Raw genomic sequence first — 19,107 nt, 5'->3', positions numbered from 1 at the left:
ACCATCCCCTGGGGCTCCTCAGCTCTTGCTCTGGAAGTTCCTGAGTGAGCATTTCTCAGCCTGTGCAGTGTCAGCATTAACGTGCCCTACCTCCAGGTGACCGTGCCTTGCAAAGTTCTACCACTGATCAAATGATTCCAGGTCTGAAATCATCCTCTGCTCTTGCTTTGCTCTTTAATGTGTAAGGATTTTTCACAGGGATGTAAAAACAAGGGTAGTGAATAGATCAAACAATGCTCAGCCCAGCAGCCAGCTCCCAATGATGGCTGGTAGCACATCCTGGGAAAGAGCAAGAGTGGAAGTTACAGGTTCTATACCCAATGTATTCTAGGTCAGAAGTTTCATCATTGTTTTAAAGAGCTGCTGATGGTCTTTTCTGCTGTGAAGGGTCCTCTCCTCTTGGACACTTTTTATTGATTTCAGCCCTCACTACTTCCTCTGCCTGTGAGCCCAGCAGCTGCCATGGTGTGAGAAGAGGAGCTGCTTGCCCTCTCACATCCTGTACAATCCTTTCACTGGCTTCCCCTGAGTATTTTGTTATAAGGAACAGTGATTCATCAATCTCCATACGAAGGCTATGTAGCAGTCATGATTGTACGTACCTCAATGATACCTGGTATGAAAGATTGTCTCTTTTCCATCTCCCTGGTGGTTCCCAGAAAATAAACCTGTCATATCTTTGAGGCAGTACTGACAGCATGAGAACAGATCCTGGAATATGCCTGAGAGGGTTACTGAGCAGCAGCTGCCTGTAAGTCCTTACCACAGCATATGGATTCAAGCATTGGCACAGCTGCCCAGGACAGTGGTGGAGTCCCCATCCCTGCAGGAATTTAAAAGATGTGGGCACTTGGGAGCATGGTTTGGTGGGGGCTTGGCAGGGCTGGGTTAATGGTTGGACTCAATGATCCTACAGGTCCTTTCCAACCTGAATGATTCAGTGACTCTAAGAAAGGCTGTTCTAAACATCCTATTTCGATAACGTGGTAAAATGCCTGTATTGATTTAAGCAGCAAAGCAAAGAAGAAAGACCCATGGGGGAAGAGTGGGACTGAGATGCATTAGCAGCACTGCTGTGGGAAAACATTGTCCTTGAGACACTGAAAATTCACATTTCCAGTCTGCCTGGGCACATTTAGAGAGAAACCCATTTCCTCAACCACACACCGAGGGTGAGACATTGGGCTGGAGCTCCTGTGAGGAAACCAACCATGTTCACCAGCCAGGGCTGTGCCTGCTCCCTATTCCTTGAAGGACCAGGAGTGTCCTGAATGCCCACCAAAGCACCTGCCATCTGAAACGAGGACCTTGTGCGGCCTGAAGGACACTCAGATGTCTTGTCAGCTCTAAATACAAAGAGATCTTTTATCAGGTAGGAGAGGGAAGCAGCCACCTTCCTGAGTGCTGAGGTTTCACCTCTCTGGGATCCAGGATGAGTCAGCCAGGCACTGCTGAGTTCCACAGACCTGTTCAGGTTAATAAAATCACTGCCAGAGCCTGGGCAGCTCACAGGATGCTGTGTGGCTTCCACATTGACGTCACTGCTTCTCATTTACCCTTGGGTGAGAGTGACCGAAATCCATTACTACCTGGCAGCCACTGGGTAAAGCCCTGCAAAATAAATCAGCGTTCTGAGCAGCAAACAGGTGTCTGCAGCACAAAAGGAGCCACTCAGATAGCAGGGCACAAAGGGATTTTTCATCAGGGGAGTGAAGACATGAATGGGTCATTAGAGTGAGGGGAATTCACAGGTAGAGAGTGATAACAGGGAAAAGCAGGGGGAGATTTCACTGTAGAGGCACTGAAGTGCTTTGAGTGTGGGGGATAGAGAAACAACCAAGGAGACAAAGAGGAGTTAAGTGAGCAATTCCACTTTATTATAGGAAAACAGGGACACTGAACAAAACTGGAAAATACATTTAGAAGTGTGAAGAGAAAATAACCTTGCCTAGTAGAAGTGACTTTTGCCACTGTGAATCTCAGTGGTCAGGAGTGCTGTGGGGCTGGAGGAAGGCACAGGCACCTGCATCAGGAGGGGAAGGCCCAGGTACACTCAGGAGAACACAGTCCCTGGTATTTCTGCCTCTGTGGAGGGTATAGAGACTTCCAGGCAGGACCCTGGCATCAGCTCATGAATTCAGAGAAAATAATTCTTCTCTGGGATATTTTAAAATATGGATATCTTGCATCTTTGACTGCATCACTTGATCCTGTCCTTTTTCAGAGCCAGGCCACCACTGGGAATGGAGCTGGTCTGGCACCTCCGTGGTCCTTTCATTGTAGTTTATTCAGGGCAGGATTAAATACACAGGTCAGGGCAGTAGGGGTTACAATATTGTGTTGCATTTGGTCTGGGGATAGAGAACATCTTTTTACAGACATGGAATCAGTGGGCATTCAGAGTGAGCTTTTGATACTCCTCAGTCTGACACATTTTGCCAGCCCTAAAAATACACCTTGAAAGAGAAAATAAAATCTCTGCAGGCTTTTCTCCACAGTTACTAAAAGATCAGGCAGTAGGTACACTCCTATATCACCTGCAAAAATGCAGATGTTCTCATCTCTGAGAATTTTAGCACACATAAAAGCCATAAATCTGGTTAGTTGTAATGTCTTGTTCGTTCATATAAAGAGAATACAAATTGTGGATGGCACTGCCTGGTAAGGAGGAGTCTTTCACTTCCCAGGCAGATCATTGTTAACATGAAATGCTATTGAGTGATCATTACAAGGGTTAGGTTGAATGGCTATTTTCTTGTCTCTATTTTTTATGCCAACAAAAGGTCCCCTGGAAGGCAAGCAGGATATTATATGAAACTTGGATTTCCTTAAACATCTTTCTCTTGTTCAGTAATAATAAAAAAAAGCCCCCAGAATCCTTTAGATTCAAAATCCTCTTGCAGGGACACTGCTGTGTTCAGTCTGGGCTTTGCTAGGAGGACAAACCTGCTGTGCCAGGTTCTGGAGCACAAGTAGCTGGGCATGGGCTCTTCTGGCACCAGGAGATGTTGCACATCCCCTCTCCCCTGGCATCGGGCAGGGAAGGGGCTCATCTCTGGTATCATTCCAGCCTTTTGGATCTTTATTGTACATTTTTTGCCTCCTACCTGTGGCCTGCTCTGATGTGTTTTCACTTAGATCTTGGAGAGAAAGGTCTCCTTTGTGCATCAGATCCAGTGCTCAGAACAACAGAATGCTCAAGCTTTACTGAAGTCTTTCAATGCTAACAGAATAAAAGTATACAATTTATTTATCAAAGTCTCCTGTAAAGGAGAAGATGGACGAAATAGGTTTTAACCTACTTGTGATGCTCAGGAAAAGCAAGCACTTTGATTCGCTCCTTTCCAGACAAACAGCATTGCATTAGTTGTTTCTGATTTTATTAGCTATAAACCACTTTCTATTTTTATTTTCACATGCCATCGACTTTGTGTGGTACAGACACAGCTGAACTAGGCTGGTTTTTCAAGTGCAAATCATGTTAATAGATGCCCAATTCATTCCACTCCACACACAGGAGGACTGCTGTAAGAAAGAGAGTAGATACCCCCAAATATTTTTTCCTGTTTCATTTCCTACATCACCTCTGAGGCCACATTATCCCTTCTGAATTCCCAAATGTGGAGTGGTGATGGTTGCTTTAGTACTTCTGGCATGGTCTCTTTACATAAGGAGAATTTATTTGCGTGGAGGAGTGAAACAGGACAAGCAGACAACGAAACAGCAAGTGGCAAAGTGTGTGAAATTCTCCATTTACTATCACTTTTTATGATGCTCTTTCCAGCTTTTCTTCACTGCTTGCAACTACAACTGATGGATTTGGAGCACAGAGTGCCTCTTATCACTGCTCTTCATTGGCAAGTGTGAGCAGCAGCAAGCAGTCAAATCGTTGCTGTATCCAAACAGCATCTCTGCATTCAGGGATGGAGCTGCAGGGAGAGCTCACTCGTTGGGAACTTGATCTGTCTAATTATGTGACTGTTGACTGGGCAACGGGCTGCACATCCAGTTGTCCCCAGCAAAAATAGTTTGTCTTAAAATTTCATCTGAGTTAAAATGCATCATCTTTTTATCTCATTACCTGTTTCTTTCCCTGTCACAGCATTTCTGAACTGGTATCGAGAGTTATTAGAAGAAAGCTCTTTTCCATCATTAAATACTGGGTTCAGATAGATCTCTAGAGTCCTTAAATGCAGATGAGGGTATGGCTGGCACTTCCTGAGCAGAATTACAAGGAAGTGTTCTCACTGGAGACGGTATTCAGAGGTGGATGCTGGCAGGAGTTCAAGTGTCCACACTTGTTCTTATGGCCATGACTTCCCTGACATCTCCTGTCCATGGAGGGGGTGGTGGGGGATCCTTTCCTTGCAGGCTCCACTGCACTCCGGTAAGTGAGCAGCTCTGGGACTGAGGAATGAGCTGTCCCTTCAGTCAGAGAGAAGTTAAAGAGAGAGACCATCCTTTGGTGGTATTTGCTCTTCATTTCCTTGGCCGATCTGTAGAGGTTCCCGACGAAGCAATAGCAAATAGGGTTGAGGCTGGAATTGGTGAGGCCAAGCCACTGGGCAAAAGGTCTGAGCTGCAGGATCCAAGGAGAAGGAGTCACATCCTGCAAAGATTTGGGGATGTTGAAATCAATCCAGATGTCCATCAGGTAGACGGGCAGCCAAGAGATGGCGAAGAGCAGGACCAGGGCCACCACCATCTGTGCCACCTTCCTGCGGATCTTCAGCCTGGAGGCGGGCAGGGATCGGTTCAGGACAGAGCTGTCCTTCAGCTGGCTGCTGCGGCTCCACAGCCGGCGCACCGTCAGGAAACAGATCACCATGTTGAACAGCACGGGCAGGCAGTACAGGGCACAGAAGAGCAGGAAGTTGTAGGCTTGCTTGAGCCTCTCCTGAGGCCAAATCTCCCTGCAGATGGAAACCGCCAGGGGCAAGCCCTCCACCACCCCGATCTCATCCCGTTTGTTCATGAAGATGAGGGGCATGCATATCCCTGAGGACAGCAACCACACCACCAGGATGGTGCTGAGGATCCTCTTCTGGGTGAAGAAGGAGCGGGCGTTGAGCGGGTTGTGCACGCTGTAGTACCGGTTCACGCTGATGACGGTCAGGCTGAGCACGCTGGCAGAGACAGAAACAGCCTGGATGAAGGGCACTGCCCGGCACAGGAAGTCCCCGTACACCCAGGCTTTGTAGATGAGGTTGCCCACGGTGATGGGCATGCAGATGCACACCACCATGAGGTCACACACGGCCAGGTTGATGAGGAGGCTGCGGGTGGCGCTCAGGCTGGACACCCGGCTGCGGCGCTTGCGGGTCAGCACCCTGATGGACATGATGTTGCCCACGAAGCCCACCACAAAGGACACCAAGTACATCACTGTGAGGCTGATGGTGACAGGCTCCTTTGCAAAGAGGAAGAGCATCTTCTCCAGCTCTTCCCAACCCAGCTCCTGGCTGCCATTCCAGAGCCCTCCTTGGGTCTGGTTTTCGTCCTGCCAGAGCTGCAGAAGGTCAGGGGGAGCCCTGGGTTCTAGGGGAAACGAATCCATGGCTGAGTCCCCCCCGGGCAACCTGGGCTAACGGGGCAGAGCCTTCTGCGCTGCTTTCAGTGCTCCGGACATGGCGAGCTGGGATCAGCCCTGCCTGCAAGAGAGGGTGTGGAGAAGGGGGGTCAGCGGGGGCTCGGGGCAGCGATCGCCGTTCACGGGGAACTGCCGGGCCAGCAGTGCCTTATCCGCAACTTAGTTGAGAAGCAGCCGTAGCGCGGGGCGGCCGGGCTGGGCATCGCGGCACCGACACCAGCACCGGCACCGGTCCGGCAGCAGCGGCGGGACCGGCGGGAGCCCCTGCCCGGCCGCGGAGAGACGGCGTCTCCATTGGGAGGACAGGAAAGGAGCCCCGGTCCTCCCGCACCCCGAAGAGCATCCCCGGCCTCGATCCGCAGCCACTCCCCCGCTCCCTCAGTCCCTCACTCTCTCCTTCCCCGGAAAGTTGCGTGTCCCGCCGTCGCGCTGCCGGACCCCTGTACCGGGCTGCCTCCAGGCCCCCGATCCCTCCGGTTTCCCCCGGTTTCCCCCGCTTCCCCCCGCTTCCCCCCGGTTCCCCGTCTCTCCCGCGGTCCCGCTGCGCGGCGGCACTCACCGGGCGGAGGGCGGGCAGCGCCGGCCGGGCTCCTCCCGCCGGCAGCTCTGCCGTGGATGTGCGCGTGTGTCCGCGTGTCCCCGTGTCCGCTTGTCCCCGTGTCCGTGTGTCCGTGCGTGTGCGCGGCGGCAGCGCCCGACCCGCTGCCACACGCGCGTGCTCGCACCCACGCACCCACCGCACCGCCAGCCCCGCGCACACCCCGCGGCGCGCACACGCTGAGCACCCCGCACACCCCGCACACAGCCCCGCACACGGCCCCGCACACAGCCTCGCACACACTGCACACACTGCACACCCCGCACACAGCCCCGCACACAGCCCCGCACACAGCCCTGCACACCCCGCACACAGTCCCGCACACCCCGCACACAGCCCTGCACACCCCGCACACAGCCCTGCACACACTGCACACCCCGCACACCCCGCACACAGCCCTGCACACCCCGCACACAGCCCCGCACACACTGCACACACTGCACACCCCGCACACAGCCCCGCACACCCCGTACACAGCTCACACACCTTGCACGCCCCGCACAGGTACAAAACCACACACACAGAGTCCTGTCCTGAGACCCCCGCTCACGCACACACGCGGACCCGACAGACCCTACACACACCCCGCAGCACGTCTGTAGACCCGCACACTCTGTAGACTCTGTAGACGTCTGTAGACTCTGTGCACACTCCCTTTGCACACACACTCGGCTGCGCGCACCTTCCTACAGGTGCGATGCACCCCCGCAGGGACCCTGAGCATCCACAGCCCCGCTCCCTCCTCACCCCCGCACGCTTTGCACCCCCAGACCCTTCCCCTGCACATCTCCCCGCACACGCAGGTGCGGCTCCAGCCTCGCAGCCCCTTCGCACCCCAAGAACACACACCCACCCCATTGTCCCCCCGTAAAGGAGCCTCCCGCCATTCCACAGGGAGACCCGGACCGGGATGGGCCAAGCTGGCCCGAGCTGAGCCGAGCTCCTGCCCGGCCTGGCCCGGGATAGACTGAGCCGAGCCGAACCGTGCCAGCCGCCCCTCCCTCCTGGAGCCAAGAGCCCGGCCCGGCCGTGGTGCTGAAGGGACAGCTCCGCCCGGGCCGGGCAGGGACCGGGCACGGACCGGGCAGTCCTGGGCTATTCCTGACGATCGCCTGCTCCTCATCCTCTCCTGGGGTCTCTGGGTTCAGCTGTAGCAGAGCAGAGAGGAGCCCGGGAAGTTCCACTTCTACTCTAGCATCCCCCACCGTCCTGAGTTTCTGATGGATCCTGGCACGCTAAGGGTTAACACCACCACAGGTGTGATGGGAGCTCACCCGAACGAGGAGCGCTGCACAAAGAAACCCAACGTCTGGTGTTTTCTATTAAATGAAAGGAATGGGGAAAAGGAACGTTTATGGGGAAAGTCTCTTGAAAAGTTGAAGTGCTCATTTGGGGAGCAAGGTTGGTTTGTAAAATGGAACTTTTGACTGGAGGTGCTCAGAGGATGCCAGTGTATCACAGGGGAAAACGTTTGATGCCAGGAATTAATGCCTCTGCTTGAAATGTTTAGTTTTTATTCTTTCTTTGCCTTCTCCGACGGAGAGCAAAGTGACAAATGCAGCCCAGTGGAGGCTGTTTGTCACTGAATGGTGAATGCCCTTGATTTCACTGGGAAATTCCCCATCCTTTTAATTCTATGCATGTGAAAGAATAAAGTAAATATTTTTGGTCAGCCTTACGTGAAATGAAAGAAAGATCAATGGTGGAGCTACACTGCGAGGGGGTGGGGGGGGTGCCAGGCGAATGTGATCAGCCTGCAAACCTCTCCTGCATGAGAATGCATTTGCTCTAAGCATGTAACTGCTCATTCTCCTACAGTTTTGTGTATGTGTATTTATAGGTCTTCAGAGACAAACAAGTTCCACAAACTAATTGCAGAGTGTTGCCCAGAGCACAAGGTACATGTTATTCCAAACAGTGAAATGCATGGATACTCCCATGGATACCTAAATTCTGCTGCAGTTTCACAGCTGCTCCATAAGCAAATAGATCTGTTGCAATGAGGTAACTACAGAGACCAGTCTTGGAGCTGGCAATTGGAAATCTCCACTCACCCGAGCCCTTGCCAGCCTCTGCCAGCCTCCCTACAGCAGACCTGCCATTACACACAGAAAGCACAGGATGGGGGTGTTTAAGTCAACATTTTTAGTAGGGTATTAACAGAATACAAGAGAAGAGAATGCAGAAATATGCCAGGGCTTGTTTTGTTCAGGTAGTTGCCTTCCAAATATTCAAGCTAACAAATACATTTAACTTCTTTTTTTCTCCTCGGTGCACTTTATTTGTAACTCACATGATTTACTGCTGAGGAACTTTTAGGACTTCAAGACTAAATTACTAAGTTAATCAATGGTTCGATATAATTAGAATGAATCTGCTTTTGCATCCATTGACACAACTCACAAGTGCCAAGTCATCTCTAGCAGCAAATGACGAATCCATTCACTCTGTGCAGCTGACAGAGAGCACAGGGCATTGATTACAACGAGTTCATTGATTCTAACAAGTTCAAAGTCACCAGATAACTCAAGATGGGGAATCTCCAAATAAAAGAAATGCCATAACCTTTCCACTTTGGTTTGCCTCTCATGGAATAGCTTTGAAGTGGAAGCTAAATAAAGTCCACTGGAGACAGGAGCCATCCTTCAGCAGCAAGGGCAATGTGATCATAGAGCAAAGCACATCAGAAATAACCCAGTGGTCTCACTGGAGTTACAGCTGTGAATAACTGACCTGAGAGGAGTGAGTCAGCCACTTTGGGGCTTTGCCAGAATCTCAAAAACCCTCACATCTCCCATGCCAGCTACATGTGCCTAAACCTGCCCTGCCCACTGTGCATCAGAGTCCCAGGCCAGGGTAAATTTAGCTTTGCTGCCTCAGCACAACTCCCTGCTCCCACTGCAGCAGGAGCTGAGTGTCACACAGAGCCACAGTGATGCTCTGCCTGTCCCAACAATGGGTGCAAATTCAGGAAACCCTGAGGATTTTCCAGCTTGCGCTGGACCTTGAGAGTGTGAAGCTAAGGCAAATCCTCCAGTTGTGCATCTACTTGCAGTACTCATGTGCTCTCCCTACTCTAAGTTTTACTCCCACTACCCAAGCTCCCTGCCAGGATTTGGGGGATACACAGCCCTGTGTGGTCCCCAGTGCATCTTTATCCCTGACCTCTGTGTGATGGCTGGCACCTGACCAAAGGGCTCTGGGCTCTCTTGGCTTTCTCCCAGTGCACATCCTGACATGTCTGATGTGTCTCAGCTGGTACAGTTTGAGGGAAAGGCCTGGTGTGAGGAAATAGCTGTTCTCTCCTCCTGTGCTTGCCCGGCAGGTAGATGTTATGGGGTTTGCCCACTTCACAGAGGTGAAACAAAATTAGGGCTTGTTTCAGTCAAGCAGGGCTGGATTGGTGCTACTGGGACAGATTGCCAGATTGGTGCTGCTTGTGTTAGGTGAGCTAGGAGCACATTCCAGGGTGTTAGGGGTGAGCATTGGCACTGGTGAAATTGTTTACCACTTGATTTTGCTGGGAGGTGCTGTTTAGACTGCCCTAGGAAAGCACTGGATAAAACTCACCTTCATTGCCACTCGTCCCTTCTGCCTCACGCTTTTTGACTGGTGGCATGGACACAGGAGGACATCGGGGTGAGGGAACTTCCCCAGCCCTCACATCTGTGCACGCTCCTTCCCCCTCCCAGCCTGTAGGGAAGTTATGTGTGAGCATTTCTAACACTGACATAACCACAAGTAATACTGAAACCTGGCTCTCTTGCCATCAGGAGAGAGTAACAACATCACCGTTAACTCACATTGGATTAAAAAAAAAAAAATCTAGCCTTCTCTAGGACATTTTCTTATAAATCTCTAACCCAGCAATAAAACTCCCCAAATCCTCTGTGCCATCAGCCCGGGGATGTCTGAGCCGGCTTTGCCGCTCCCTCTGCTGGTGACTGCTCCATCCCCGGCCGCAGTTTTGGGGACGACTCGAGCTGTTTCTGGCCCCGCGGTCCAGGTCCTCATCACAGTTCCCGTGTGACATTCACAGATGTCAGCACTTTGATGCTGCTGTGAATCCAGGAGGAGATAAGAGGCCGACGCTGCTCACAATCGAAGGCAATACAAAGGAGATGCCAAGTGCACTTCAGATTCTTTGAAAATAAAATAGCGAAGCAAATAAAAAACATCTGGGAATTGATGTTTGTTGTTTGTAATTACTTCTATGAGAGTGAAAATCTTTGTTCTCCCACTAGTCTTCCCTCAATCAAAGAATGAAACATTTAAACTATCTCCAGTGTCCTTTGGAGGATTTTTAATGGATAATGTGTGCATTTTTATGCCTGAGAATATTCACTGGCCTGTTTTCATAAAGAGATATGTGCCAAATTCCATATCTTCTTTCCTTTTTATTGGACGCCTTTTAGATTGAGTGCTCCGGAAATGTAGTGGCTGAAAGAAAAAGATAATTTTGCACAGAAGAATTTGCCTAATACAATGTTCACCGGCTCAAGAACAACGAAACACCATTTTGGCGTTGGAGTGATTGAAAATTCTGTCTTTCAGATGTCTTTGCTTGTGGTTTTTGCACAAGCTCAGGCAAGTAGCAGGCTGGGAATGCAGGGCTAAGCATGCTCCTGCAGAGCCCCTGTTTAAACCCTGGGCCACAACAAGTGAACTTGACCCTCTCTCATTAAATGGAGGATCCTGAATGGATGTGTAATGAGTAACAAAGTGAGTGTTGTAAGGAGAAATCAGTGCTATGGATACCTAAATCACTGCACACACTTACAGAGAAGATTTTGAAGTGATAATGAGCATCAGGTCAAGCCTTTGAGAAGTTAAGAGTGCCAGGACTTGGCAGAGGAAGCAGCTGACATGCAAAGCAGCCCTCGAACACTGCCTGCATTCATTCACCCTTCTCTCCCTGGAGCTGGGATCTAGGATCCTCTGAAGCAATAATAGGATTTCCTCCATGCCCATGTTTTGTGTGGTGCTCTCACCCTCTTGCTCAGTACAGGCACCGCAAACCCTGGGCAGAAATATACAGAACCAGTCTGAAAGCAAAGCCCAAAACAAGCAGATTTGGTGGCTGAGGGAATCTGGTGGTCTGATTCCTAGGTATGTGAGGCTCCATTTCATCCTGTTATGACTCCAAGCAGTTTGCCACTGGCACTGCCAGGTGAAACAGCATTGTGAGCAGGGGCTGTTAAATCCTCCCTCCATCCCTCTACCTGCACGCTCCACATTTGAATATCAATACATCTTCCGTGGTGCTCTATACCCAGGTGCAACAAGCTAATAAAGGGCTTTTTAGATGACAAATCTTCCTGGGTTTCATCAGCTGATTGCCATCTGGGGGAAGTCTGACAAAGGCTTTAAATTTGCCTCTGTTTTGCCTTTTCCCAGCTGCAGAGGCTTGCAGAGGCGAAATGCAGAGAGGCAGGAAGGAAAAGCTCTGCAGAAAAAAACACTCAGGGCCCAGATCTGCTAGTATCAGAGAGGAGATAAAGATTTTAGAGAATACAATAGGAGGGAGTTTGTCTTTCTGACTGAAATAACTTACTCTCAGCCTTTGTGATACTTTGCCAGTAGCTGTCACAAAGCAGATACCTTACAGGTCAGGTTGCAATAAGAATTAGAACTTGAGCACATTTGCAAAAAGGGCTTAGTGATCAGTCAAGTGTTATGTGTTTAAAAATCAGCTTTCCTGTATTTTATAATTACAGTAATGAAATTCTTAGGATTTGTGCTTTTTGGATTCAAGGGAGGATTAGTTTGAAAGCAGTGAGAGATGAGATTCTAGTTCTGAATGTTCTCCAATGTTTTGACAGTGTAAGATATTCTGTTATTTATTTTCAGCAGCCCTTTAGGAGGAATCCCCACAACTAAAGAAAACCAAGCAGACAGAGGCTTTGAGGGGCTGTTAAACTCTTGTCAAGATCAGTTGCAAACTTTTTTCACCCTAATGCCTCACCTCCCTCTGTGCAGTGACTCATGTGGAAAGGCTCAGGCAATTTACTGGAAGTACAATCACTGCCCTCTCATCACCACTGACTTCGTCTGTCTTTCTGCTTCCAGTGTGTGTTCACAGCTCAGAGTAACTTCAGGAAATGAAAGCTGACAATAGCTGCAGCTCGGTGCAAAGGCAGAGGAGGTGACAAGGTAAAATAGCTGCATCTCACTTTTACTCCCAATTTTTGAAATCAGAAAGATTTTCTTGCCATAGATCACACAGCAGTTGGAAAAGGGATGTATCAAGGAAGAGGAGGAAAATGAAGGGTTTGTTGGTGGTTCGTTTATCATTTTGTGGGCTGGAGCATGAAACAAGCTAGAAAAATGCTGATTAGTATGGGAGAGCAGAGTGATGGTATCAGTGTGCAGGTGGATGGGAACTCCTTGGGCTGGCGAGCTGCTCAGCAGCCCTGGGCCCCACTGGAGACAAGGGGCTGGCTCAGCTGTGCAGCCTGGAGGGATTCATCACGGGGCCTGTTGGCTCATTAAGGCTTGGGGCAACCTGAAAGATGATGAGAAGTCCCAGCCCAACCTACCCATAGGCTCCAGGGACAGGCCAAGAGCTGCAGGTTGAGAGCACCAGGCTGGAGACAAAAACATCTGGTTCCCTCCTTCCTTTCCTGCTCTCATTTCCTGCAAGTGCCTTGGTTCCCTCACCTGCTCAAGGGTGTTATGATAGTTTTTCTTACAGTTTACTTGGACCTTTATAAGTGCTTCTTAAGACCCCAGAAGTCTGTGATGGTGCAGAGAAAACATCCAGATCTCCATAGGCTGTCTTGTGCTCTGCTAAAACCAGAGATTTAGCTATTGATGTCCATATAGCTTGAAGAAATAACATGATAAATTGCATCTAGCTTTGGCAAGAGAGTCTTGGACAGACTGTGGGACTGGAGGGCCAGCAAATCTGGGCAACAGGCTAATTTCTGTCACCTTTTCCTCAGGCAGTATTGATGCACAATAACTCAGCTGCCAAATAAAGTGATACCATCAGCTTCCAATTCTTCAACTTCTAGATTATTTTCTTTCAGAAAATAATCCCTCTCCAGCCTTTCACGTCTGGAGCTGGTACCTGCCACCATGCATACAAAATCAGGGCTGGGAGGTGTGCTTTTCTGTCTGAGCTGGCTCTGGATGGAGATGCTGTGAGTTAAAATTAAGAAGCTTTACAAACCTCTCTTTAATTGCAATGAAAGAAACATCCTTCTCTTTTCCAGCAGAGACTCTTTAGCTGCATTCTAGGGCTGCCTGTAGCCTGAGAAATTCCCCTTCCCCACCAGAACTGAGAGCTACTATTCCTTTCCTCTTGTTTTATTTTCCTCACACTCTTCAGAAAAAGGCTGAATGTTTGCTCTCCATGTTCCTCAGTCCTGCCAGCAAACACCTGTGATTGCTGAGCATTTCAGGAGTTTGAGAGCACACTGGGGTTGAATAAGCAGCCTCTTAAATAAGGACTCAGAGATGCAATGCAGAAAGTCACTGCTGATAAGGTCTGCATTCTAGAAGGTGTTTCTGTGCTGGGAAAACAGCCCTTGGGGATGGGGGAAATTAGAGATGCCATAGACAAGGGGCCTGGGTCACTGAACTACCCCAACACAGCTGCTTAGTATGAGTGAAGATCTCTGCTGCAGCCCAGCTATTGTCATTAATAGGTGCTCAGGGGGGCATTGAAGTGGGAGGAGAAAGGGAATTTTTAGCTAAATATTTAACAACTGCCCTCCTGTCTTTCTTTACCAGAGCTGCCTTCTAGCACTGAGGAAGTAGCTAAACCCCCAGCATCAAATTTGGTAGGTTTGGGGGGTTTTTGTACAGGAGTGGTCACATTGAAAGAAAAGGTATTAAGTTGCAAAGTGAATATGGGGCAGATGCAGCCTGTGTGACTTTCTTTGTTTTTAGAACTTTCCTGAAAGTTTTTGTCACTGCATTGGCAACAAGTTCTTGCCCTTTCTACCCCACACCCTCCCTCACCTTTCCTGCCCCCAGGCAGGACCCAGGCTGATATTCAGCTGTGGCTTGCTAAGGCTGGCACAGCAGTGTCAGCCTCATGTCCCCAGGCTGCTGCTGGGCTGGTGAGATGTGACTGTGACTGATGAGGGAGTGTTTGCTCACCAGCCCGTGAGGAAATTGCTGGAGTTTGCTGCTGGGGTGTGTGGTGCTGTCAGTGACACCGAGGAGCAGCTCTCATGCATCAGCAGATGCTCCACAGGAGATCCATGAAACTGCCTTGGGGTTCTGGCACAGCTCAAGCACGAAGGATTATGAGTCTGACTTTCCCCTTGTTGGTCTGGGGATGAACCAGAACATTTCTGAACTCTGCAGATCCCGTCCGGATGAGGAGAACTGGTGGGAAAGGGAGAGCCCATGTAGGATGTCATCACTTGTGTCAGTTTTGCCTCCTGACAGACATCTCTGTTTCCCAGGTATCCCTTCCTGCTTTGTGTAAGCCTTACAAGCAGCAACTGCTGCTTTATCTGCAGATCCTGACTAGGATGGTCCCTATCCCATCCCACAGCAATGTTCCCTGGAACATTCCAGCTGGATCCCCTGCAGAACTTGGCCACAGCAGAAGTGTGGAGCTTGACCTTGAGGTTGGGCAGTGAAATTCTGGTGGAATCCTCCAGTGCTGCACCTCCAGCTGCTGCAGCCCCTTCCCCTCCAAAAGGCTCCACCCTTCAAAAACACCCTGTGCAGGAGCTTGTCTCTATCAGTTCTCCCCCCCAGTTTCAACCCCCAGGTTGTGTACAGGAAGGCTGATTGAAATTTGGAAGGATTAATTTGTTCCCTTTGATCCCCTCAATACCAGCACATGATGCCTCTCTGCAAGTCTGGTGTGCCAGGCCTGCTCCAGAGAGTTTAATTGACCATTGTAATTGCTGGGCTTAATTTTTTTTCTGGCGTTTTTCCTCAAGGGACAGATGAGGGTCACAGACTTGGAGGGCATCTCATTCCCCATAAAACTGTGCAAAACAGCTATAAACAGTCAGCTCTGAAGTTTTGCTTCCAGCAGTGCTCTGTAGATTCCCAGACCTCTCTTGCTCTTCAAGCCCCTTCACCCTTGACTGTGTTTTGGCTGGAGGAGGCAGAAGATAAACCCTGAAGGCAGCAGCAGAGCTGAGGATGTGTCAGGAGAGCTTGGGCTCTCTTGGTGCAGATGGCAATGGAGTGAGATCAGCTGCTGGCAGGAGCTGGGGGTGATGTGTCCAGGAGTCAGGGCATAATCTCTGTCTCTGCCTGATTTTTGTGGCACCTCTTTATTTGTTTGTACTTGAAATGTTTTTGCCCTGTTTGTCTGTGGTCCTTTGTGCTCGTTTCTGGGGAACAATGAAATTGTGGGGTGTTTCTGCAGCACTGGCTATGGATGCAGCTGGTGGCCATATAAGTACAAAGTATTACCCTTATAAATCATTTCGTCATTTTTCCTCCGTGAAAAATGATCTGTCTTTATCAGCCCCTAAAAAAACACAAATAGAAAGGACAATTTCTTTCAAATGCTGCTCAGCATTATCAGATGGATGACACAGAGATCCCAGCAGGCCTGGCTTTGTCTGGGTTTGTGCCTGTTTTGCTGAAGGCATGGCCATGAGAACAAAGTCTGTTGAAGCCTTGGGTTATATCATGACATCCAGAATTTGAGTTGATCCTCTTGTCCCAATGGTGATGGATCTATTCAGGCCAGAGGAAGTCTCACCATCTCCAACTTTCCTGACTTGCCATCAAGACCATTGCCATTTCCAAAATGTGGTTTTTGTTCTTTTTGGAGGGAAAAGGTTCCATTTGGCACTGTTTTGTGTTCCAAACGAGCCCTTTGCTACAAGAACAGGATGGTTTCCCATTAGTGTTCTTGATAGTCTGGAAAAACACTACAAACTTCTTAACAGAGTCATGAATGTCAGGCTTATGGCATCATATGTTGTGTTTTTCTACACCCACCTCTTCCTCACAAGTCCTTGAAGCTGTAAATAGAAAGAAGTGCTGGGAATGGTCAATTTGAGCACTGAGAAAAGGCTGGAGCAAAGCTGCAACCTTCAGAGATCTCATCAAAGGCAAGGATGGATCAGGGCTGATTCCTTATTTCTCCTCAATGAAAAGGACTGGCAAAGCAGAATGATCTTTGTCTTTTCCATCAGGAATGTGCTCTGTCTTATATCTGAGGAACAAAGGAGTGATTAGGGGGCAGCTGTAATTGCATTTTTGGAATAAGTTTCAGATTTAGTACTGTGACATTATGCTGTTTATGATGCGTGTAATTAAAACAAAGTAAAAATAACATCTTTTACTCTGCTCCTGGTCAAGGAGTCTGAGATACGCTGTGCTCCAAGGAAGAGGCTGGAAAAGGGAAGAGGGTCCAAGGGATAAGTGGATTGTTTTAAAGACCAAAAAAGGGGGAGAAAAGAAAACAGTAAAGCAGAGAAGAGCCAGAGGTTATCCATGCATATCCCCAGGCACTCTGATCATTCCAAGCTTATCAAAATTTCTAGACCCTGGTTTACTCAGCTCCTTTTGTTTGGAATCCAGCTGCATTTCTGGTGCATGGTGGAGGAACCACGTGCTTTTATGTATCTCCTCAAGCTCTTGCCCTTCTCTGACACACTACATCACTCTGGGGGTCTGTCTGAGAAGCCTGGAGTTGGCAGGAAGAGAGCTGAGCAAACATCTCTGAGCTGGTGAAAGGAATTCCTGGCAACAGCTGGCAAGTTGAATCTTCTCACACTGTTCTGCATACCAGGGACCTTCACCTTGCATTAGCTCTCAAAACAAAAAAGCAGTGTTTTCCCAGTGCCAAAATCACACAGACCTCAACAGTGTCCTCCTGCCTGGTCACCAACCCTAGCTCATGCCTGGATTGGCAGGGGATGAATGATGAGGTTGATCTGCCCAGGGAGGGATGCCTCAGCAGGGATTTCCTTGGTTGATTTTATTGGCAAATCTGGTATCATTCTTATCCAGCTCCTGGAAAGAAACATCCCTTTCCACCCCAACACCCACATTCCCCACATACCCAGCTGAGGACTGGTGCTCATTCACACCCTATTCATGAGCAAACACAATTTCGAAGGTAACATTCAGGTGTCCCAGACTACTCAAGAAAGATTTTGATGTGCAGCAAAGATGATCACAACAAGCCTGTTGTGCACCCTAAGGTGCAGAGGGAAGAGGTCTTTGATGGGCTGGGCTATGGTCAGCAATGTGGCTGGGTGATGTCTTAGTGGCTTGTGATGGGAATGTCCATCCCTTCCTCTATGAGGACACATGGCTATCTCCCTGGTTGGTGGTGGCATGTGGAAATATGCCACCATGGAGGCATATTCAGGAGGAAATGATCCCCGGCTGAATCAGAAGCTTAAGGGGGAATGGTCTGTGAGAGAGCCCCAACTCTGGCCTCTAGTAAAGACCTCGTTTGGTGATTTCCACTGAAGAAATGTCAATATCATCGAGAATCTGCAGCTTGGTAATGGATGAAAGATTCTTCTGCCGATGCTTGTACTGCAGGACTTTGTTTTCATTGATGAAAACATGGAAATAGTCCTGGTCAGAGTAGATTTCGACCTGAAAGAGAGATTGTGTTATGCTCATGTGGCCTTACTGGACTGTGCTTCCATCATGTCAGGGAGCTGCTGGATCTGTCCATCCACTTCAAATTCTGTCAGAGCTGACACACACACACGTACACATTGCTTACCCCCACTCTGGGCAAAAAGAGGGAATAACTCAATTTTTTGTTTCATGATAACAAAATCTGGTGGTAATGCAAAGCCTAAATTGAAAACAATACAGCATCCAGGGATTATTGCTTGAGCTCTGCATGCCTGTGCCAGAGTTGGTTATAAATCACCAGGTTATAACTGAATTTCTAACAGGAGACAAAGCCAGAGAGGGGATGTTGATGAGTATGGTGTTGGCAGGAAAGGCAATGGGGAACACCCCAGTATTGGCTGGGTTGATCCTGTTACACCTGAGGAGACCTGTGGGGTGACACAGGGTTACCTGGAAGGGCTCCTTTGCTTTGAAGGGAAAGGTGTTGTTAACCTCTTCCTGCCCCCAGTGGCTGTTGAGGAAGGAGTTGCAGACGATTCTGGAGCTGGAGAAGCGAGGGTTGAAGTGGAGAGCGATTTGGTCTCCAGGATCACAGAGCAAATTAATTTCAAACCTAAGACAGTGAGAGAAAAGGGATGGAGAGCTGTGAATGATGCTTCTGGCCCTGGTGAGCCAGGAGAGCTGGGAGCAGAGCATGTCCTTACATGCTTGAACTGGAACTGGTCTCACCCTTGACCACGATGCTCCATCCAGGACAGATTCCCTCTGGGTGCAGAGCCTCGAACTGCAGACAAGGAGGAGGACACGGTGAGGTGGCAGAGATGCACTGCCCCACTTAGTCCTTACACTTCTTTCTCACATTTTCATTGTAATCTTCTTTCTCTCCCCTTCCCACACAGGCACACACTCTATCCCTGTCTTTTTCTCACTCCTAAATAATCTCAGGGACTCTAAACTGATAAGAAATCAAGTCTCTATGACATCCAGTTGATGAAGTGGGATTTGCTGTCCCTGAGGTCTTTTGTGAAGAGCTGAGCAGGATCAGAGAGAAAAAATTAAAGAACTTGAATGCCTTCATTGTTGTAAGGACACAAAGATATTCTGCTTCTTTCTGCACTTGAGCAATACCAAATCTGAATTAGAAAACTTTGTTATGCTTCGAAGCAGAGGAACAGGTGTAAAGTGACATCCAGTCTGAGCTCATCCAGCATTATATGGCTGATTCTTCCCACAAGCTCCTGCTTGATCCCCTGTTCCACGTGCTCTCCCCATCTCCAAGGTTAAACTTGTATTAAATGAGCTGGAAAATGTTCCTTTTTGAATAATTCATAACTTTATTAAATAACTCATTTTAATAAGAAGTTCTTGCCATTTCACCCCATTT

At 49.0% G+C, this 19,107-nt stretch overlaps 2 protein-coding genes across 2 annotated transcripts; both read right to left on the bottom strand.

Moving 5' to 3' along the window:
- Nucleotides 1-1,855: 1,855 nt before the first annotated feature.
- LOC106849614 (galanin receptor type 1-like) lies at nt 1,856-5,671 on the bottom strand. The gene has a single exon (XM_088174308.1). It carries the CDS (start codon nt 5,555-5,557, stop codon nt 4,229-4,231), a length of 1,329 nt encoding a protein of 442 aa, XP_088030434.1. The 5' UTR covers nt 5,558-5,671; the 3' UTR covers nt 1,856-4,228.
- An 11,899-nt stretch (nt 5,672-17,570) lies between these two features.
- On the bottom strand, nt 17,571-18,801 carry GRIFIN (galectin-related inter-fiber protein). The gene is made up of 4 exons (XM_088174385.1): nt 18,796-18,801; nt 18,428-18,507; nt 18,174-18,336; nt 17,571-17,735 (listed from the first exon to the last, which is right to left on the bottom strand). The coding sequence occupies exons 1-4, from the start codon at nt 18,799-18,801 to the stop codon at nt 17,571-17,573; spliced, it is 414 nt and encodes a 137-aa protein (XP_088030511.1).
- Between the last annotated feature and the right edge of the window lie 306 nt (nt 18,802-19,107).

This window comes from Sturnus vulgaris, chromosome 16, assembly GCF_052056855.1.
Source record: "Sturnus vulgaris isolate bStuVul1 chromosome 16, bStuVul1.hap1, whole genome shotgun sequence".
In the NCBI taxonomy this organism is placed as follows: domain Eukaryota; kingdom Metazoa; phylum Chordata; class Aves; order Passeriformes; family Sturnidae; genus Sturnus; species Sturnus vulgaris.
Note: the sequence above shows the minus strand (reverse complement) of the source record. Positions and strands in the feature narration are given on the sequence as shown.